At 43.8% G+C, this 23,108-nt stretch overlaps 1 protein-coding gene across 4 annotated transcripts in view; it reads right to left on the reverse strand.

Annotated features, from left to right (window-relative positions):
• The window catches only part of DOCK9 (dedicator of cytokinesis 9), a 319,963-nt gene extending 303,462 nt beyond the window's left edge, over positions 1-16,501 (reverse strand). For all 4 annotated transcript variants that reach the window (XM_054012624.1, XM_054012570.1, XM_054012629.1 and 1 more), the window contains exon 1: positions 16,273-16,501. In XM_054012624.1, the coding sequence (XP_053868599.1) occupies positions 16,273-16,392 (120 nt within the window). In that variant the 5' untranslated portion in view covers positions 16,393-16,501. The remainder of the gene's footprint in view (positions 1-16,272) is intronic.
• Positions 16,502-23,108: the final 6,607 nt, after the last annotated feature.

Consider the following 23,108-nt stretch of genomic DNA (forward strand, 5'->3'; position numbering starts at 1 on the left):
TCTCAAACTTTTTTTACTGGTGACCCCTTTCACATAACAAGCCTCTGAGTGCAAACCCCTCGCTTATACATTAAAAAACACTTTTTTATATATTTACCACCATTATAAATGCTGGAGGCAAAGTGGGGTTTGGGGTGGAGGCTGACAGCTCTTGACCCCATATGTAATAATCTTGTGACCCCAAGGGGTCCCAAGCCCCAGTTTCAGAACCCCTGCCTTAGCACATTTGGAGTTCTTTCAAATGTAACTAACTCTGAATTTCCCAGGTTTGTAGGAAAGCTATCCCAAAACAAACATCCTACATTTTTATCCTTAGAATACCTTATATGTACACAACTTTACTCTAGTTTAACAAAGCAAAGAACCTATTCCAAAAACAACGGAAATACTTAAAGTGTACATTTAATGTTTGCTTCATTCTTATACTGGTTGCTCACTTGGTAGTTTCTCTAGTTCTCCCTTCTCTTCGAGTGTCAGTATATTTATGCCTGCATCTGTAATTTTCACTCCATGCATCTGAAGAAGTGGGTTTTTTACCCACAACAGCTTATGCCCAAATAAATCTATTAGGGTACATCTATACTTACGCGCTGGTTCGGCGGCAAGCAATCGATCTTCTGGGATCGATTTATTGCGTCTTGTCTAGACGCAATATATCAATCCCGGAAGTGCTCGCTGTCGACGCCGGTAATCCTGCTCCGCGAGAGGAGTAGGCGGAGTCGATGGGGGAGCCTGCCTGCCACATGTGGACCCGCGGTAAGTACCTTTAAGTTCGAACTAAGGTATTTCGACTTCAGCTACGTTATTCACGTAGCTGAAGTTGCGTATCTTAGTTCGAACTGGGGGCTTAGTGTGGACCAGCTCTTAGTCTTTAAGGTGCGTCCTCATTGTTTCTGTAGTTTGCAACAGGTCACCATCATTTTGTGAGAAACAAGACTCCACGGGGTTATTTTTTGAGAAACAAGATTCCACGGGGTTATTTTTTGGGGGGAGGGTTGAGGGGGGAAGGAGAAAAGGAGGCACTGGCACATGTTAAAAGGCATGTCTATGCCACAGCACCCTTGCTGGCTGAGGCTCAATTCCCCCTCACCAGGGTTTTCTGTCTCTTGGGGATTCACATGGTTCAGCCCTCTGGCTGGGTTACTTTCAGAATTTAATCCCTTTCCAGGGTAACAAAAGATCAAACAAAAGGTTCTTCTGCCCACCCTCTGGATTCAGTTCCCATACCCTTCTGGGCTACTTTGAGGGCAGGTCTACACTACCGCTTATGTCAATATAACTTATGTTGCTTGTTCCCTGTGTTTCCCCCTCCAAATTAAGCTATCAGCCCTTTTACACCCCAGTGTTTACAAGGCTGTCACCTGACCCCAGTAAGTCCTGCCTACTTAGGCAGGGTTAACTGAAGAGGGCTGGCTAGCTCCAGGCCTCCTGTCACAGTATATTTTACTAGAATTATCTTTTTCTCTATTAAAGGCAAGGCAGTATTTTAAATAGCAATCTAAATATAAAACAGTCAAACAAACAGACGGCTGTAAAAAACAACGCTGTCTCCAGAAATTATTGTAACCCTTATTTGGGATTGCTTGTTTTCTAGAGTTTGGGGAGAGGGGAGAGACTCATCAGCACAGGCACAACTCAGGCCAAGTCTATACTAGGAAATTAGATAGGTATAACTACATCACTCACAGTAGTGAAGACAAGCCCTTGACAGAAAAAATAAAAGTTCCTGCTTGAATTTCTAAGGAGCACATTTTACTTTTCAGTCTAGTATTTCACATGTTCACTGGCACAAGCTTTTATCATAACAGTTTACAGGGCATGTCTCAACAATTTTACAAGCCTTCCTGGAGAGTGAAAATGAAATGTAATGAACAGATCTAAAATGGAGTTTGACTAAATGTTAATATAATGATAGGTATAAATCTAGAATACATAAGGCAGAACTTGGTTGTTCCATAGGAAAAAAGTTTAATCTACAGGAATTTTGCCTTCTAGATATAAAGACATTGTAATGTTGGCAAAACAGATACAGTCATATAATCTGAATCAGTACCTTAAAAGCTGATTCCCCTGAAAAATAGCTAGTTTGAAATTTTCATCTTCCAAGTGGAAGAAGCTTGGCCTACATCTCTCTCTAGTCAGTGGTGACAGAGACCTCAGCCCTAGCTAAGCAGTCAGATAGACAAACACACTTGCATTCCTCAAAACATGCTGCATCCTCTGCAGCAACAGCTCTAAAGAAGGGCAGGGGAGAAGGCAAGAGGCAATATGCTGTGCATGGGCTTAAACTCTGACCCTGCTTATCACTTAGGCAAGGGCAGCAACCGATGCCCTGCGACAAGAATCAGCTTGAGACCATGTCCTCTTGCCCTCCATCAATCTAGTGTTATTACAGCAAATCCACTAGTACCAAGAACTAAGCAAGATCTACAGTATCTAAAACAGCAAGAGAGAAAAATAGAAGCTGTAAGCAAGCCTCACATTTCAGGTTTTAGAGGTCATTCCATGTTCCAAGTAAAGCCAGCTTCACTGCAGCACCTTTGAGCAAGTGCTTACCTCATTACCTCTTTCCTGATTCCACCTTCTTTTAGATCAAAAGCCACATTCTCTCTCTCCTGTACTTAGATTTTCAGAAAACCTTTGGCAGGGTCCCTCACAAAAGGCTCTTAAGCAAAGTAAGCTGTCATGGGATAAGAGGGACAGCCCTCTCATGAATTGGTAACTGGTTAAAAGACAGGAAACAAAGGGTAGGAATAAATGGTCAGTTTTCAGAATGGAGAGAGGTAAGTGATGGTATCCCCCAAGGGTGTGTACTGGGACCAGTCCTATTCAACATATTCATAAATGATCTGGAAAAAGGGGTAAATAGTGAGGTCACAAAATTTGTAGATGATACAAAACTACTCAAGAAGTCCCAGGCAGACTGCAAAGAGCTGCAAAAGGATCTCTCAAAACTGGGTGACTGGGCAACAAAATGACAGATGAAATTCAATGTTGATAAATGTAAAGTAATGCACATTGGAAAACAATCCCAACTACACATAAAATGATGGGGTCTAAATTAGCTGTTACCACTCAAGAAAGATATTATAGTCACCCAGTCACATTTAAATTACAAATACACAAGATTACTACAGCAAAGAGTGGGGTGGGGGGAGGAAGAGATCTTAAATTTTTCGGTTTCCTTACTTAATTTGATAGATCTTTTTATAATCTGTTTCATATTTTCCTGTGTAGATACTCCACTTCTGAAGAGACCCTTTTAAAACTTTAATCAAGGATTAGAAAACCCCTCAACTTTTACAAGTTTCAATGTAAAACACACAGTTTAAATGAGTACTCCATCAGAAAATTTGAGCCAAATTAGAAAAAAAGTAAGAGACACCTCAAACTGTTTCCTAAAAACTATTGCTAGATAGGCAAGGCTGTTAGAAATATGATATCTTAAGAATCTTTAAAAAAAATAAAGGCTCCTTCCCCCATCAGCTCAGAAGCAGCATTTTCATTCTAGGACAATGATCTCAGGGACACATGTAACAGCTCCATTGTGTCTTAGTTCCAGGAAGTGATTATGCTCAGTAGAATACAAGGCTTGCATCTGTCCTTCTAAAAGGAGGGAGGCGGAAGCTCAGCTACCCGTGCCTCATTTGTGAAACCATTACATATCCTTCAACCAAACTCCAACAATACCTTAAAGTGTTGGGCTATCTCCTCCTTAGCACCTGCATGCAGACTTGTGCACCAGGGCTCCGATCCTGTGGCTTGTCTCATGTGGGCAGACCCCTGCATGGGTCCCATTGCTTTCCTGTTTCTGACTGGAACTTTGAGGGTCATGGAACACTCAAAGCTCCTGTGAGGAAAGTTTGCAGAAACTTGCCCGCCCAGTTGAGCTGCAGCAGTCCTACTACTGGCAGGCACTTAACCCATCTGCAAGCCTGCTAAGGTGTACAGCAACAGACCAGTTCTGGACTCTTTAGTAGACCCATGGCAACAGAAAGTTCTGGCCAGCTTAAATAGCTCACAAGTCAGTGAGCCCTGGGAGGAAGATTCTGGAAGTCTAGCCAGCCAGAGATACCATTAAAATTTAGAACACTGAATGAATAAATATATGCATTACTCAGAATTTTCCAAACCACCATGCTCATACTGCTTAACAAAAACCTTTACTCATGAACAATGGGAACCAGGCGTCAATTCACGTTTAACAGGTTAGTGTAGTTAAGTAAATTCATCAAAATAATGATTAACTTTTTCACTGGTCCTTTCACTAAGACTTCACAAACCAAGTTGACAGATTCCAGGGTATCCAGGCATTTTACACCTAGTCAACATTACAAAGTTAGGTCAACTTAAGTTGACTTGTTTCAACCTACTTGTGCATGTGTCTACACCTAAATTTGTTTTGTTCTCCCCCCCGTCCCCTTAACAGCGACTGAACACCACCACCTCCCTCAAAGATGCAGAGGCATGATCAGCCTACTTGCATCAATGCAATACAAGTAGACACTACACTACCTGCATTGACCCTAACAAGGAGTCCGGTGGCACCTTAAAGACTAACAGATTTATTTGGGCATAAGCTTTTGTGAGTAAAAAAAAAAAAAAAAAAAAAACCAACTCGCTTCTTCAGATGAAAAAACCTCGCTTAAGCTTTCGTGGGTAAGCGAGGTTTTTTCATCTAAAGAAGCGGAGTTGGTTTTTTTTTTTTTTTTTTTTTACTCACAAAAGCTTATGCCCAAATAAATCTGTTAGTCTTTAAGGTGCCACCGGACTCCTTGTTGTTTTTGTGGATACAGACTAACACGGCTACCCCCTGATAAATGACCCTAACAGTCCTCCAGCATCTGTCCCACAATGCTCTGGTCCCCAAGACTGTGATCACTCCAGTCTCAATTTTGACCTTCACTGCCCTGAGATCACAGGAACCAGAAGACAGCCCCATTCCCCTTTAAAACGCCAAGCATGCTTCTCAACTGCACACCTTTGTGAGCGTCCAACCATGCTGGCTTCACGTACATAGAGAGCTACTGGACATGCTCTTGCCAGGACCAGTAAAGAAGTCACAGATCTCCTTTACCTGTGGAGAGAAGAGACTTTATAACAGTTATGGAACAGATGAAGAAATAGACATCTATGTGCAGGGGATGCTGGAATTGGGGCACAACAGGGATGAGTAGCAGTGCTGTGTGAAAAACTTCAGCAGACATACCAGAAAACTAGAGAGGCAAACAAATCTGGGACTGCCCAGCAGACCTGCCACTTCTCCGACACTTCAAGCGACACTTGATGTAGACCTCACCAGCACCCCACCTACAACTGTGGACACTTCGCCAGGGCCTGAGGCAGTTATTGCTGCAACCCATAGCAAAGAGGAGGAACGGGATGCAGAGTGGGACACAAACCACAAGGCAAGCTAAGAGCTGTTTAAAACTCTGCCGGCGTCAAGCCAGCTCCGCCAGGCAAGCGCAGATGAGCCCACGGGTGAAAAGGAAGGGCGCTCATAAGAATGTGTGTTATTCCTTACTTTTTAACTTGTTGTTGCCCCAAACCTCATCTCCCTTCCTTCCCCCCTGCCCTTCTTTCCCATTTAATAGTGGCTCCCATGCAATCTGTGCATTTAGAGAACAAATGCATTGATTTTTGATTGCTTACTTTACTTGTAAAGTATTAAAAATAAGTTTTAAAAAGTTAGTATGGCAATCCAAATTATACAATGTCCTATGCTCAGAGATAGAGGTGGCATCCAATTCTCCATTCCTGTTAGCTTGTTTGGCTAGACACAGGGCCCAAGCAGTGTACTTTGTTTGTCTTAATAGGAATGTCCCTTTTATACTCCTGAGAGATCTTGATGAAGTTTTCATTAAGATACTTTGCAATCCTCTCCTGAACATTTATAAGGAAGGCAGCCTTGTTTTCTCCCCCTCTCCACACAATAGGAGACTTTCCCATCCCATTCTGCAATGAGCTCTGCTGGTACCATTTCCATAAGCAGGCTAGCAGCATACAGGCCCAGGTAGCTTCAAGACAGAGTACCAGCTGGGTTCTCTCTGCCTGACACCACCAGGAGTGAGATATCAGCCAGATAACCACTTACTGCAAAAATATTGACAATATTCACCACACTTGCCTATGCTCATACCCAATTAGCACTTAAGATATTTACAGGAATAATAAGGGAGTTTTGAGACTTATCTTTCCCTTTCTGTTGTGACTATAAATCTAATGGCGTATTTCATCAGCAGCCTCTAGTGTGGTGGCCTTGAGGTGCCCCCTCTACATCTGCCAAACATCTGACTCTGATCAGGTGGAGAAATAAGTAGCCCAGGAACCTGTTGTGCAAAATCTTCCAGTCCTCTTCAGCTACTGGCCATGAACACAGGTCTTGGAAGACCACATGTCTATGACCATGGAAAAGGACCACAATTGGAGAATGGCTGCTTCAGGAGAGGCACAGGGACTAAGAGGCGCAGCAGGAAGTGCACCAGAACATCATGGGTTTGTTCATGCAACGAACTCAGATGCTGCAAAGCATTGACCTACGTATCTAAAATGCAGGGAAAATTCCATGGTCACTGCCACCTATGCCCCACAACAGGTAGCAGCAAGGTTTCAACCCTCACCTCTACCACTCAACACCTGGGGAAAACAAGAACCACGGCTACATATACACTGATGTGAAAACCACAGGATCAGCCACAATGCACTACATGTTTTGTAACACTACTGAAGGATTATAATATGTTCTTAAATACATAAAAATAAATGGTTCTTGTTTACTTGGGTTTTTAAAGTATGGGTTGCCCTATCACAATGCTGCTAAAATGCTTTTAGCTTGAATATTGTGTACAGGAAACAAAGTTCAAATGCAAGTAAAGTTCTACTTTTAGAAACTCAGAATTCATTTATTAGTTTACATCAAGCATAACTGCCACATTACAGAATTCAAAATGGGAGTCAGTAATCCACCCATAACAATGAAGTGTTCCCAGTGGATCCATTAGCATTTACATAATCATGAAAAAGTATCACCTTCTGTTCACATGCTTATGGGGAAGTTGGGATGGTGCCAGAATAGGGTATGCTTTCTATTGCTCCACCGCAGTTTGGAAACCCCTTCCTGCACATCTATCCACTACTTCCTGCACATTGCCAAGAGAGTCAGTCCTGTGCAGCAGGATACACATAATAGCCTTGCTTACTTGGATGACAACGGCCTTCACCATGGATTTCCCAACTCCAAACTGATTGCCTACTGACCAACAGCAATCCAGCATTGCAAGCTTCCAGAGCATTATCACCACTCACTTTTCCACAGTCAATGCAGCTCTCATTCTTGCATCCCTGTGCTGCAGCAAGTTTGGCACGCAGACCTAAGAATGTGGCTGTGACATTACATTCCGTATTCCTTATGAAAATATGCTTATGATATGAATATGACATAAATGAGATGTACTTTATGCAAGATGGCTTATGTAAAATATCATTGGAAAGGTCACGATTTACTGAATGTAATTATCCAATTTGTATGCCTGTATCATTTCTGTATCTGAAGTTAGGAATTGTAGGTATGTATCTATATTTCAAATGTGTTACTTTGGGTGTCACCCCAACCAGCACTTCAGCTACAACAATGGAAAAAACAGACAGGTCTAATGGGCCAATAGCGGAGACAATGCACTGTGAAAGAGCTTAGTCTTCCTGTGGACCCTGGAGACAGCTTATGAGCAATGGCTGCCACAGCCATGCAGAGAGGTGGGTCTGAGTCACCTGGTACTGCATACCCCTCTCCGCCTTTTGGAATGCCAGTGGTTTTCCACTATAAGACAAAGGGTTCCTGCCTTACACAAGAGCTATATAAGGCAGTGGCGTGACAAAGTTCTCACCTGCCTGCCCACCCAAAGAGACACTGAGAAACAACTGGAAGCAAGAACTGGATGGGGGTATGGGGGTGAGAAGGACTGAGCCCTAACTGGAAGGGCGCCTAGCTTGTGAGTAATAATACCCGAGGTCTCAAGATGAGACCAGTGCAGCTGCCTTTCAAGATTTTCTGTAATCTGCTTGAAACAATATCTAGGGTAAGAAATACTATTTGTAATCAATTTCTTTTGTGAAACCAGCTTAGTTTGCATGTTTGGTTTCATTTGCTTAGTTATCTGCTTTGTTCTGTTTGCTACCCATTTTACTACTTAAAATCTGTCTTTTGTAGTTAATAAAGTGTGTTTATAATATAACCCAGTTTCTGTAATTTCCAAGTAGGGGGTCGAGAAGTTGCGCATACCTTCCTCCATTTTGAGGGAGGAGACGAAGTTCATAAAACCTTTGGGTTTGTATCCCTTAAAACAGGCCTGCACAACATGCGGCCCGTGTGGGCTTACTGTGCAGCCTGCATGGGGTGAGGAGGTGGGCTCACTGTGCGGCCCGCGGGGGGTGAGTAGGCAAGCAGCAGGTGAGGGAGGGGGGCCAAGGAGGTGAGTGGGCAGTGGCGGGGGGTGAGTAGGTGAGCCGAGGGGGTGGGGACTAAGGAGGCAAGCGGGCGGGCAGGGGTGGAGGGGCAGGCGAGCTGGCAGCAGGGGAGGGGGGGGGCTGAGGAGGCAAGCGGGCAGACAGTGGCGGAGGTGCAGGTGAGCCGGCGGTGCGGGAGGGGGGTTGAGGAAGCAAGCAGTGACTTGATGGCTGACCTGGTCTACTGATCTGGTCTGGCTCCGATCCCATCCCCTCTCCAAGGGTTGCAGCTGGCTGTAGGTGCTGCCTACCATGCCTATCTCATTCATTCAACAGGGCAATTGATTACAAAGTGGGGGGGAAGATCTTATTCTACTTCTAGCAAAAAGACATTTTTCTTTTACTTTAATTATACTACCTTAGGAGCCCACTATAACATATTACAAAGGTTCAATACTGCTGTTTTTTAAATTAATGGAGAGATCCTATCTCCTAGTACTGGAAGGGACCTTGAAAGGTCATTGAGTCCAACCCCCCGTCTTCCCTAGTAGGACCAAGGACTGATTTTTGTCCCAGATCCCTAAGTGGCCCTCTCAAGGACTGAGCTCATAACCCTGGGTTTAGCAGGCCAATGCTCAAACCACTGAGCTATCCCTGCCCCCCTTCCCCAGTGGTGCTGGGAAAGGAGGGTTTGTTTCCGCGGGGCGGGCGGCACTGAGAGGGGTGTTGTGTTTCGGGGGGCTGGGTAGCGCTGAGGGGGGGATTCAGCAAGGCCGGGGGGGTTCGGCCCTCAGCTGTTTTCTTTGGAGTAATATGGCCCTCGCCGCTTTACGAGTTGTGCAGGCCTGCCTTAAAAGGAGTGAGCACTAGAGTGTTGGCACAAGTCCCTTAAGCTGAGTCTTCCCAGAGCTGATCTGTAGCTGGGCGTGGCCCTGTCTGTGTGCTTGGCTGGAAGAGGCTTGTGAGCCTAACCCAGCAAGACCAGTTAAAGGGGGTTCATGCTGGCAGAACAGGTAGACTCAGTAGTATCTTAGCATATCAGGTGGCTTCCTAAAGGGCATAACCTATCACAGTGGCCTTTTCACATCCAAAAAAGTTCTGCAACCACAGCTTGTCATCCCAAACCTACATTACAATGCAATCCTTGTTTCTCAGCCCAAAAGCAGCGAACAACAACGGGGAGCTACCACCTGAATGCCAACAGCAGCCAGACATATTTATGTGCTACCCATCAGCAACGTGTCATGGTGGTTGAGTAACTCCTCTTCCTCACATAGCCAATTATAGTAGTACTCAATGAAGTTCTACAAATACAAGAGAACTGCACATCTTACATTACCAACAGTCATAAGAATTGCACGGGTCTCAGCAGGGTCCATACTTCTGCCTGAGAGATGGCAGAGGCTGTAAAGTAGCATATGGGATTGTCAGAGTTTTAAAAAATGGTGTGCAAATAATGGGATGAACAAGCATTATGAGATGGAGACTGACACTGTGGGAACCTGAACCAAAAATCCTTGGGCAAATTACTGCAAAATGTCCCACATGGCACTGCACCAGACAATAGCACAGGGCACACTGGCACGCCACATTTTCTATCAACGCAACCACTAGTGGTGTGTATGCACAACACCAACACAAGTAGCCAAGTATGCATGCACACAAGTGATACAGAAGTTGGTGGCTGTATGGTATCATAACTTATGTTGACCAAGCTCTACAGTGTAGAGATAGCCTCTCATTTGGTTCTTCACTACTATAATAAAGTAACTCAGTTTAGACAATCAGAGAAGATTTTTTTTATTGTAACCATTAGGAAAAGTTGAGTTTAAAACTAAATTAAGAAAATATCAAGTGAGGTCTCATTTATTTAGCTTATGAAAGGTCAGCCAGTGACATGCATCTGCAAAAAGTTAAGTTGGAAACTGAGTTAAATTAACACAAGCTAGAAAAGGGCTGTTTTATTGACCAAGTGTCTGAAACCTATTGATGCTATAAGCATACTGGAGTGAAAGTACAGCAATTCCATGTTAGATGTTGTCTTCTTCCACCCTCAACCCCAATGTACTTCATGTTGTTTTAAACGTTGACCACATTCTCAGAATGAGCAAATATATTTCATTTACAAACACTTAAGTCCCCTAATATAGGGCACAACATTTTATCAGCAGAACATAAAGGATGTTTCATTAATCCACCACACTTGTGACCAGTTACCTTTCAAATGCACTGTAAAATTAAGGGCGAAAGCTTGAAAAACCTTAATTGCAAGGGTCAGGTGGAAGTTTTACCTCCTAATCAAACACGAACAAGCAATTTCTGAAGAATTTATGCGCCTCATTTTAGTGGAAAACCTTAAGAACATTATGCATAATGAACATTATGCTAATACAGGGCTGAAGCATGCTGAAAACAGAAGGACAGAGTAAAAGTTCATTTAATATCAAAATAGTATCAATATCACTATTTTTATATTTAATTTGATAAACTATACTTTTGAATTTACCTCCAGCTGCAGCAGAATTTCCAAACTGATGCACTAAAATACTGCAGAAATTAGGTCCAGCTAGCCGCAAGAGCACCCAGGCCCTAGATCATAAAGCCATCACTAAATTACTATGCAGGATATAAAAAAATAACCATACTGGGTTAAACCAGTGGTCCATATATCCCAGTATTCAGTCTCTGACCGTGCCCAGTGCCAGACACTTCAGAGGGAATGAACAGAACAGAGTAATTTTGAGTGGTCCTTTCCTTGCTGTCCAGTCCCAGCTTCTGGCAGCCAGAGGTTCAGGGACACCCAGAGCATGAGGTTGTGTCCCTGATTATCTTGGCTAATAGTCACCGATGGACCTATCCTCCACGAACTTATAGTTTTTTGAACCAGGTTATACTTTTCGTCTTCACAACATGCCCTGGCAAGGAGTCCCACAGGTTGATTGTGCCTTGTGTGAAGTACTTCCTTATTTTAGTTTTCAAACTACTGCCTATTAATTTCATTGGGTGATCTCCAGTTCTTGCTTTATGTGAAGGAATAAATAATACTTCCTTATACACCTTCTCCATAAGATTCCCAATCTAATAGACCTCTATCATATCCAACCTTAGTCATCTTTTTTCTAAGTTGAACGGTTCCAGTCTTTTAAGAGCTCCTCAGACAGAAGCTATTCCATAATCTTAATCATTTTTGTTGCCCTTCTCTGCACCTTTTCTAAATTTTTTTTTTTTTTTTTTTTTTTTTTTTTTTTTTTTTTTAAGATGGAGCAACCAGAAGTGCATGCAGTATTAAAGGTGTGGGAGTACCATGGATTTATATAATGACATTATGATATTTTCCATTTTATCATCTATCCCTTTCTTACTGGTTCCTAACATTGACGACTGCCACTGTACATTAAATAGATGTTTTCAGAGAAACATCCATAACGACTCCACATCATTCTTTTGAGTGGTAACAGCTAATTTAGACCCCATTATTTTGTATATATACCCCGGATTATTTTTTCCAATATGCGTTCCTTAACACTTGGCAACATTGAATTTCATCTACCATTTTGTTACCCAGCTTTGTGAGATCCATTAGTAACTCTTTGCAGTCAACTTTGGACTTAAAACTATCTTGAGTAACTTTGTAATGTCCGCAAACTTCGCCAGCACACTGTTCACCCCGTTTTCCAGGTCATTTATGAATAGGGCTACGTGTCTGTCACAGAAGTCACAGATTCCGTGACTTTCCACCACCTCTGTGACTTCTGCAGGGGACAGTGTGGTTGATCACAGTGTGGTTGAAGCAGCTGATGTTCAAATGACAGGTAGAGGGATTAAAGGATAGCAGGCAAGAAAAAAATCAGTGACAGAGAGAAAGATAGATCATGGCAGACACAGTCAGTCTCCAAAAAAAAATGCATTGACAAAGAGCATGATATCCACCAATCTCCTCTCTTCAAAAGCTGAAGGTGGATGTGGAATTCAATTAATGAAAAAATAATTCTGCTTGACAAGGAACATAGCAGAACTGAAGGAGAAAAAGAACTAATTTGTAAATGGAGGAAAGTCCCATGATCACAGGCGTTTCTCCAGAGTTGTTAAACAGCCTGGGTACAAGAATAGAGGAATCAGATGCTCCAGTTAACCGTAGTGAAGGGTTAGCAAGATGGACTTCACAATGGTAAAGAGGAGGAAAAGAATAAGGAGAAAGGAGTGATTTAACAGAAGAATCAAAAGAGGAAGAGTGGAAGAGGAAATTTATTCTGTAAATTAACCAGGTGGTGAAGAGCCACAAACATACTGTGTATGGTAAAGTTTGTTCTTTCTTTTAATTCAAAAACTATTATACCAACTCACCATCAAAAACATTCCTTGTTATACCATTAGTATAGCCATGTGCAAAAAGCACTGGCTAGAGTCAGACTGAGCTGGTATGACATGTATTTGCTGATCCTAAAAGTTACTGCAGAATACAAGCTCTTTTTACAAGTTTTAGTCCTTCTGGTTGCAAAGAAGTCTTCTAAACATGTACTAATGTAGTGCTATCTTCTCATATATTTAAACTTTCTGAAAAAGTAGCTCTCAGACAGATTAACTTCTTCCATTAATTTCAACACCAACAATTATGACTAACTGTGGTATGTAATCTATCATTTAAATCAGCTTCTGTACCAGATGACTAGAGGATAGCTAATGTGACGCCAATTTTTTAAAAAGGCTCCAGCGGCAATCCAGGTAATTATAGGCTGGTAAGCCTAACTTCAGTGCCAGATAAACTTGTTGAAATTATAGTAAAGAACAGAATTATCAGACACAGATGAACATGATTTGTTGGGGAAGTGTCAACACGGCTTTTGTCAAGGGAAATCATGCCTCACCAATCTACTAGACTTCTTTGAGGGGGTCAACAAGCATGTGGACAAGGGAGATCCAGTGAATATAGTGTATTTAGATTTTCAAAAAGCCTTTGACAAGGTCCCTCACCAAAAGCTCTTAAGCAAAGCAAGCAGTCATGGGATAAGAAGGAAGGTTCTCTCATGGATTGGTAACTGGTTAAAAGATAGAAAGCAAAAGGTAGGAACAAATCGCCAGTTTTCAGAATGGAGAGAGATAAATAGTGGTGTCCATCACGGGTCTGTACTGGGACCAGTCATATTCATAAATGATCTGGAAAAAGGGGTAAACAGTGAGGTGGCAAAATTTGCAGATGACAGTTAAGTCCCAAGCAGACTGCGAAGAACTACAAAAGGATCTCAAACTGTGTGATTAGGCAACAAAATGACAGATGAAATTCAACGTTGATAAACGCAAAGTAATACACATTGGAAAACACAATCCACAATATACATATAAAACGATGGGATCTAAATTAGCTGTTACCACTCAAGAAAGATCTTGGAGTTACTATGGATAGTTCTCTGAAAACATCCACTTAAAGTGCAGTGGCAGTCAAAAAAGCTAACAGAATGTTCAGAATCATTAAGAAAGGGAAAGATCAGAAGACAGAAAATATCATATTGCCTCTATATAAATCCATCTCTATATATGCCAATATCTTGAATACTGCATACAAATATGGTCACCCCATCTAAAAAAAGATATATTGGAATTGAAAAAGATTCAGAAAAGGGCAACAAAAATCATTAGGAGTATGGAACGGGTTCCATATGAGGAGAGATTAATAAGACTGGGACTTTACAGCTTGGAAAAGAGAGGACTAAGGGGGGATATGATAGAGGGCTATAAAATTATGACTGCTGTGGAGTAAGTAAATAAGGAAGTGTTATTTACTCCTTCTCATAACACACAAAGTAGTTGTCACCAAATGAAATTAATAGGCAGTAGGTTTAAAACAAACAAAAGGAAGTATTTTTTTCCACACAATGCACAGTCAACCTGTACAACTCTTTGCCAGAGGATGTTGTGAAGGCCAAGACCATAACAGGGTTCAAAAAAGAACTAGATAACTTCATGGAGAATAGGTCCATCAACGGCTATTAGCCAGAACAGGCAGAGATAGTGTCCCTAGCCTCCGTTTGCCAGAAGCTGGGAATGGGCGATGATTACCTGTTATGTTCATTCCCTCTGGGGCACTTGGCTGGCCACTGTTAGACAGGATACTGGGCTAGATGGATCTTTGATCTGATGCAGTATGGCCGTTCTTATGTTCTTAAGATAAAATTCAACAGCAACTATTTTTCTGCTGACCCTTTCAGCGCAATCAGTGATGCTGGGATTGTGGGAACAAGCAGCACTATTAAGTCCTGACTGCCCTTGTGTTCACTAGGAAAAGATACGTTTTTAATACGTTACCTTATACCTTATTACTCCAAGTAGTCCCATTTGGAGTCAGTGGAACTACTCAAAGGAGAAACTGCTAAACAATGACTAAGGGGGTTCATCAGTTTGTTACCCTGGTAGTTACAAAAAAAATAGGATTTAATTTGTAGAATGAGTAGATGGGTATTATGATGCTTTTTCAATTGTAGATACAGGAACACTTTACAATGATAGGTAAGCATTACTGTCCCCGTTTTAAAGCTGGAGAAAAGGAGGCAGAGAGATTAAGTGACTAAGGCTACGTCTACACCGTGCACCTTACAATGGCTTGGCCCTGCAGCTGCACCATTTTAAGGTGCACTGTGTAACTGCTCTTTATTGCCGTGGAGCCATAGATTTGTCACCAGGAGCACTATCCACACTGGTGCTTTTCGTCATTAAAACCTTTTTCGTTAAAGGGGGTATTTTTTCATAACCCTGAGCAACAAAAAGTTAACATGACCAAAGTGCCTTAGGGCCTGTCTACACTTACAGCACTGAGGTGGCATAGTTACACTGGTACAGCACTGCCACTGTAGTGTTTAGTGAAGAAACTACCTATGCCGATAGAAGAGCTTCTCCCATCACGTACCTACTCCACGTCCCCCAGAGGCAGTAATTATGTGGACAGGGGAAACCCTCCTGATAACTATCTACACTGAGGCTCAAAATTGGTATAAGTGCATTGCTCAGGGACATGGATTTTCCACACCCCTGAATGATGTAATTTTAGTGACATAAACCTGTAGTGTAGACCAGGACTTAGCGGGGGCTTCAGTGACAGAACACAGCCTAGCTTTGCTTCCTTCCAGTCAGATTCCACAGAGTAGTTACTGAACCCCCATGAGACCCCGTTTGATTACAACCTCATCGCTGATACGTCTGGGTTTAATTCCCGGGTTAGGAAGATTTCAGAACACAGATGAAGAGGAACGACCCACCACACGCGTTACCGTGGTGAGGAGGGCATACAAAGTGCCATCGCCCCTCCTTTCGTACCGATTCTTCAGACACACCCACAGACTTCCACGCAACGCACAGCGCTACGGAAACGCGCTGTGACTGGATGGAAGTTTGCAGCCGCACCGAGGAGCGCGGCGGCGACTCCCAGCGCTGTGCCGGCGGACAGCCCCGCCGCGCCCCCCACCCACACAGGGAGCGTCCCTGGCTGGCTCTCCACCGGGCCACACCGACACCTCAGCCCGGGCCAGAGCCGTGGCCCAACAGGAGGCGCGCGCCCCGCCGCGAGCCAGGGGCAAGCCCCGCTCCGTGACAGCCCGGCGGCTCCCTCCCGCCGCGGGCGTCGGAGCTCTCTTGATGCGGGGAGCTCGGCGGTAGCATCAGGCCCCGGTGCCCTGCGGAGAGAGCTCCGTGGTGGCGGGGGAGACGATTGGCTCCCGCTCACCCCTGCGGGGATGCGCCCCGGCCCCTGTGCGGGAAGAGACGAGCACTGTCCCCGCAGCCGCCCAACCGGGGGTGGGGGGGGGAATAGTATCTGCAGTCCCTACCCGGCCGGGCTCTTACCACGAACACGGAGCCCCGCACAGCCTCGGAGACGCTCTGCCGCAGCTCTGCCGCCGTGCCCGGCTTGCTGAGCGCCCGGGTGAACTTCCGAGTCTCCGGGGGGACCAGCGCCTGCGACATGACCGCCGCCTCGCCGCGCTCCCGACCCCTCACTCCGCGGCCCCCCGCGCCCCCATGGCCCGGCCGTAGGCGGCGAGGCAGTGTCGCAGCTGGCGCCGGCTCGAGCGGCTCTGCCCTCTCAGGTGGCCCCTCCCTCGCTCAGCCCATGCTCCCAGCGCGCGCCGCGCTCCCACCCTAAACACTGAGTCACACGAGGGGGGAGGGCGCAGGGCGCAGCCTCGGTCGCTGATTGGCGCAGCCGCGATGGCGAACGGGGTGGGGCCACCCATCATGCCCCGCCCATACCTGGTCCCCGGTTCCACTTCGGATTGGTCGCGGCGCTACCTGCCCGGCTGCTGCCCTTCCGCTCCCCGCCCTGCGGTCTCCTGGGCAGCCCAGGCCAATATTGGGGCGGGGCCGGCGGGAGCCGGAAATTCCCGCTCGGCGCTGAGCGCATCGCCATGGCCTCCCCTCGCACAGGGCGGGTCCGCATCGTCCTGTGCGAGGTGGTGCGGGGCCCGCCGACGGGGATCAGTGGCAGGGAGGGCGGAGAGCGGGTTTCACAAGCCTCCTCGTCGGCCCCTGCCCCCCCGTCGGTGCAGGGCCTGTCGCTGCTCCTAGCTTTGCCTTGCCTCACGGGCCCTCGCCTAGGCGCACAGCAGCTTTGACCTCCCAATTTCCCTCTCCTCACTCAAAGGGGTGTCACTTATTATATGAACCCCACAGTTACACACCGGGTGGTCCTGCTCACTTTTATGGTTAAGAATTATTTACATCAGACTATAAGGAGCCATGAAGATGTAGTGATAGAAAGAATTATCTACACCAAAAAGTAATTGCACCTCTATAATTGTCCTACAGGTAGGGAGCTGAACATCCCTCATTTTGGGCCTTTATCGCATTAGGGAGCCTGCATCTGGCAGGTTGAAAAGTATGTCTGAGCCTGGACTGGACCTGCCCTTGCTGCAGTTGATAGCATCAGCTATTTTATGTCCACCACTGCAAAGTGAGATGCTCCCCACATCCTAGCTGTAGTTCGGCTCAGACGGCTCAGAGTCCAGGGCCAAACTTTTCCACCTTTCTAATCTGTGTGCTCAGTGTAGGGGGGCTTGTTGTAATGAGGTATTAATCATGCTACTAGGATGGCTGGAGAGGAGACAAGTAAACAGCCACAATTTACATTAGATGCCAACTGCAGCACCATGTTAACTACAGCCAACCGCAGTGCCTTGCTTCCTTAATGTTATTTTGTGAATTAAAATAGATGATTTTGATATTTAAATATGTGCTTTTAATTTTGATCAATGTAAATATTTAATGTAGGAAGACATTTAAAAAAGTTATTCAAAACAGGACAACCACAATTAAGTTTCATAGCAGATTTGAAAAATCAGTCTCTTTCGTTCATTATCAAGCATCAATATTTATATACATACATTCTTATTAAATGTCATTATTTTTTCCAATGTTTTTACTTTGCCTCTCTGTAAAGCTTGAGTCATACTGATAGAAAGTTTAGCTAAGTAAAGTTACATATATGTATGTTTGCAGGACTGAGACTTTAGTGCCTAACCCTACAAACTGGTATAGGTAGTCATTTTTTTCAGGTGAGTTGTCCCATTGAATTTCCACTGAGGGACTATTCTCACATGACTAGTCCTACTGAACTCAATGGAATTAGTCATGTGCATAAAGTTACTTCTGTGAGTAAGTGCTTGAAGGATCAGAGACTCTTACTAAAGCATCTTTCACACAAACTGTAAAAACATTTGACAGAGTTAGATCATTTACACTTCACACATGAAAAGAACAATTCAGTGGTGTAGCCAAGGGAGACAAAAATATTAATCTGAGATTTGAAAACAAGTCTGTAAATTCTTCAGGTCACAGAGCATATGATTGTACAGCACATAATGCATGTGATCCCTGTTCTTCATTGGGGCCTTTGGGCACCACAAACATACTGCTACTCATAATATTCAGTGTCACTGAGGCAGAAATATGCAGGAAGGCAGCAAAGGTTAAGGGATAAAGACAGTACAAATACACAAACATAATTCAGCCTCAGGTGCTATCAAAGTAAAGGATCTTGGCCCAGATCCATAAAGAGACTTGGGGATTGGATACCTAGAAAGTTACCAGAACAGCAATGGGATCCCTAAGCCCTTTAGCACCCATCAACCCTTAACCAGGAGCTGGGGATATTCAGGAAGACCAGGACTTTAAAAAGCTCCCTCCTAAACTACCAGAGGAGCTAACGAACAGGAGCAGCTAAAGCTAACTGGAGTTTTGCAAGGGAGTTCTCCAAGTGAAGGAGGAGTGATTACGTGACTCTTGGGGTAAGTTCATTGTCTGTAGTGTGTTTGTGGTGTGCTTGCTGCCTGACTGAAATATATTGTGTGCTCTGTTTGTTTGGGGACTGTGCACTGAGCCTAGCAGGCAAGGCTGAAAGCTTCTTAATGAGACTTTCATCCCTAAGCCCTTTAACTATTAACCCTTAACCAAGGGGCAGGCTACTGAGGGTGGGCTAGATGCACTTAATGTTCTTTAAACTTAAGGCCAAAACCACTCCAATAAAAACAAACATCAACAAAGGAACGTGCTACAGGAGTAAAAGGAGAATACAGGCAGAAGTCCAGCAACGGAGTGGGGACTATCCAGTTTATTGCACTCAATGCAGCATCTATGATTAACTGTCCCATGGGCAGGTTGTGCATGTGTGCATTTGGTGCAAGGGGTGTGTCCAAAATGCTGCCTCCTCACAGAGTTAAACATTTAAGTTTGGACGGCAGGGAAGCACCTATCTCTTCTGCAATCCACAGCTAGGAACCCCTCTGCTGGAGTCAGACAGTTTAGGAATCTAATATGCTTTGTGCAGGAAACACCAGAGAAGGAAGTAATGCAGGTTCCACCAATGTTATAGCTTTCAGTCCATAGGTAAGAACTTTTATGTGAGAGTCCCAGATTTGATTCCCACTCTCTGCTTGCTGGGGAGACACTAGACAGGATTTGAAGAGGTGTCTCCCACCTGTTAGGTGACTGTCCTCATGAATGCTCATCACCCACCCAACCCCTGCTGCATCCCTGGCCGTGCCCCACCCTCATCCCACCCCAATTCCACCCCCTTTCGCCAAGTCTCTGCACCTGCCCTTCCTCTTTACCTCCTCCTCCCCCGAGCATGCCATGTCCCCACTCCTCCCCTTCCTTCCTGGAAAGTCCTAAGCACCGCCAAACAGCTGTTAAGCGGCGGGTGGGAAGCACTGGGAGGAGCGAGGTAGGGGCAGGGGGAGCTTGGCTGTCGGTGGGTGCGGAGCACCTGCTAATTTTTCCACGTGGGTGCTCCAGCCCCACAGCACCCACAAAGTCAGCCCCTCTGGGCTATAGGGATGCATGTATGTGTGTGTTGAGGAGCCCTCCGCCTCTCCTGTGGAAGCTGTTCCACTTTTGGATTCAAAAATTAAATAGTAATTGGGTCAGAGTGAGTGAGAATGATTTTATAGTTTTGTGGTCAGGGCATCCACGGGAAGCAGGAGACTTAGGGTCCAGCCCCCCTGCTCCAATGACTCTTTATTTAGCAAAAGTGGAACAGCTTTAAATGAAGAGACTGATAGAACACCACATCAGAATATCCCATAGCTCAGTGGTTTAGGGCATCCTCCTGAAAGGTAGGATTTGAACAGGGTGTGTCCCTTCTCATCAGGCAGAGGGGTACATTGAATTTGGATCTCCCACACCCCGCTGGGCTAAAAGTTATGAGGTTGACAGCCCCATTTCCTCTTTTGGATACATTTTTGAATGGTGTCTGAACCAGTTAGGCATGTTCACAGCATGCCTAATAGATCAGGTCCCACATGTGGGATATATGCTCTTCGGCCTATCTTCTCTGGTTTATAAATTGGGCTGGGCACAGGCGGAAGATAAGCATCTGAATACCCGAAGTGAGGCAGCAGTATGCAAGCCCAGAGGCTGAAAGTGAGGCACAAGGGGAGCTTTTACCTTGAAAAAGTAGGCACTGAGTGAGTTTAGGCACCTACAGGATTAGGCAACAGATGAACAGGGATTTTGTAAAAAGAACAGGAGTACTTGTGGCACCTAAAACAGGGTTTAAGCACCTACAAGTATCTTGGTGGATTTAGTCCTTTCTAATCATAGAATATCAGGGTTGGAAGGGACCTCAGGAGGTCATCTAGTCCAACCCCCTACCCAAAGCAGGACTAATCCCCAGATCCCTAAACAGCCCCCTCAAGGATTGAACACTCAACCTGGGGTTTAGCAGGCCAATGCTCAAACCACTGAGCTATCCGCTAATGCCTGTGTACAAAAGCTTGGGCAATAAACAAGAGAAATTAGAAGTGCTAATTTATTAAAAGAAATTGACCAACGTAAGTATTAGTGAAATATGGTGGGAGGATTCACATAATTGGAATGTTAAAATCACTGGCTACACCCTGTTTAGGAAGGATAGAATGGGAAGAAAGGGAGTGGCGTTCTAAATCAAAAATACCATTCCTTACTTTAGAGTACTCGACAGTTCAGCCCTGTTCCAACTGACAAATCAGAACATGGAGTACCAGTGAGAGTCTGTCATAGACCTCCCAACTCAGACTAGAGAATAGGATGAACAGCTTTTTAAACATATATCTATAGTGACTAGAAACTAAAACTGGGTTATCATGGGAACAAATGCAGGAGATTTCATGCTGTCACTAGAAAAACTTGCTTGGAATTTTTTAAAATTAGAGATTTTCTAACACAAGCAATATTACACTTTACACAGGGAAATTCTATAGTAGACCTCATTCTGATAGACCAAGATGAATTGATTACTGAATTAAAAGTTAGGGGTTGTCTAGGTGCAAGTGATAACAACCTAATTATATTTGTTATATGTAAACAGAATAAGGTCCCAACAAGCAATATGTATACTTGGTACTTTCTTTAATAGGGTCAGTTTCCCAAAGCTGAAAACAGGTATAAACAAAATAGATTTTTATTTAAAATTTTCCTCCCAATGTGAATGATAATTAGGAGTTTAAGAAAAGCTTACTAGGTGACCCCACTCCCCCAAATCACAATTCCACAATCACAAAAGATACCTTTGTCAGTTAAAAATCCGTCCTGGTTAAGAAGGGAAGTGAAAGCAAATATGTAAAGCAAATGGGAAAAGGAGGAAGTTGATAGCAATCATTATAAATTTAGTTGTCATGAAATACAGACAATTGATAAGGGAAGCTAAAGGTATCAGTGAAAATTCTAACAAGGATTGGTTCTTGACCAAATGCTATTAAGCATCTTTATCAATGAAGAAAATATAAAATCGTAGCTGATAAAAATTTGCAAATGACACAAAAATTGGAGTAGTAAATATAAGAACAAATCAGTTCTACAGAGCAATCTCGAGTTCATAGTTAACTGGTCTCCCTTAACATTTTTTAAGCTAAATGAAAAGTCATTCATCTAAAAACAAACAATATAGATCTCACTTATAGTATGGGTCACTGTATTTTGGAAAGCAATGACTCACACAAGGACGTGGGATCATAGTGCGATTCTTGGATGTATAAACAGGGGAATGTTGAGTAGAAATAGTGTAGGGTTATTGCTACTATATATGGCATTAGTGAGACCATTAATGGAATACAGTGGCCACTTCTGGTGTCCATACTTTAAAAATAGTGTTGACAAAATGGAAAGGGTTAAAAAAAAGACCATTCAGGGTCTGGAAAACCTGCCTTACAGTGACAGACTGAGGATGATCAACCTATTTAGTTTAACAAAGAAAAGGTTAAGAGGTAACTTCATCATGGTCTATAAAAACTTATCTGAAGAGAAGATTTCTAATACTAGCAAGCAAAGGCATAACAAGATCAAGTGGCTGAAAGCTGAAGATAGACAAAATCTGACTAGAAATAAGGCACACATTTGTTACTGTGAGGGCAGCTAACACTAACAGCTAGAATAATTTACTTAGTAATATAGTAGATTCTCTATCTCTTGATGTCTTTAAATGAAGATTGGAAATCTTTCTAAAATATGCTATAGTTCAACCAGAAGTTATGGGATGGATGAAGGAATCACTTACAGTAAAACCTCAGAGTTACAAACACCTCAGGAATGGAGATTGTTCGTAACTCTGATATGTTTGTAACTCTGAAGAAAAAGTTATGTTTGTTCTTTCAAAAGTTTACAACTGAACTTTGACTTAATACAGCTTTGATACTTTACTATGCAGATTGCAGAAGAAAAATACTGCTTTTCCTTTTTTTTAGTAGTTTATGTTTAACAGTACTGTACTGCATATTTTTGTTTGCTTTTCTTTTTGGTTTTTGTGTCTGCTGCTCCCTGATTCTATACTTCTGGTTCCAAATGAGGTGTGTGGTTGGCTGGTCAGTTTGTAACTCTGGTGTTTGTAATTCTGAAGTTCTACTGTTGTACAATTGTAAGGTCTGTGTTATGCAGGAAGCCAGACTAGATTATCACAGTAGTCCCTTCTGGCCTTATAAAAGAAATCTATAAATCTATGAAAAAGGAAAAGGCTGTCAAACCAATAGTTATCAATGCTTAAAAATGGACAGAGATCTGGCCAATGCTAGATCAGTGGAAGAGTAAGGAGGCAACCATTAGGGCAAGAGGAGTGCGACATTGATCTCGTCACATGTAGTAGCTATGACACGAGAATGCTTGTGGCATTCACGGAGGTGCTGACCACAGTGGACTGCCACTTTGGGCTCAGGAAA

The sequence above is a fragment of the Malaclemys terrapin genome, chromosome 1 (assembly GCF_027887155.1).
Source record: "Malaclemys terrapin pileata isolate rMalTer1 chromosome 1, rMalTer1.hap1, whole genome shotgun sequence".
In the NCBI taxonomy this organism is placed as follows: domain Eukaryota; kingdom Metazoa; phylum Chordata; order Testudines; family Emydidae; genus Malaclemys; species Malaclemys terrapin.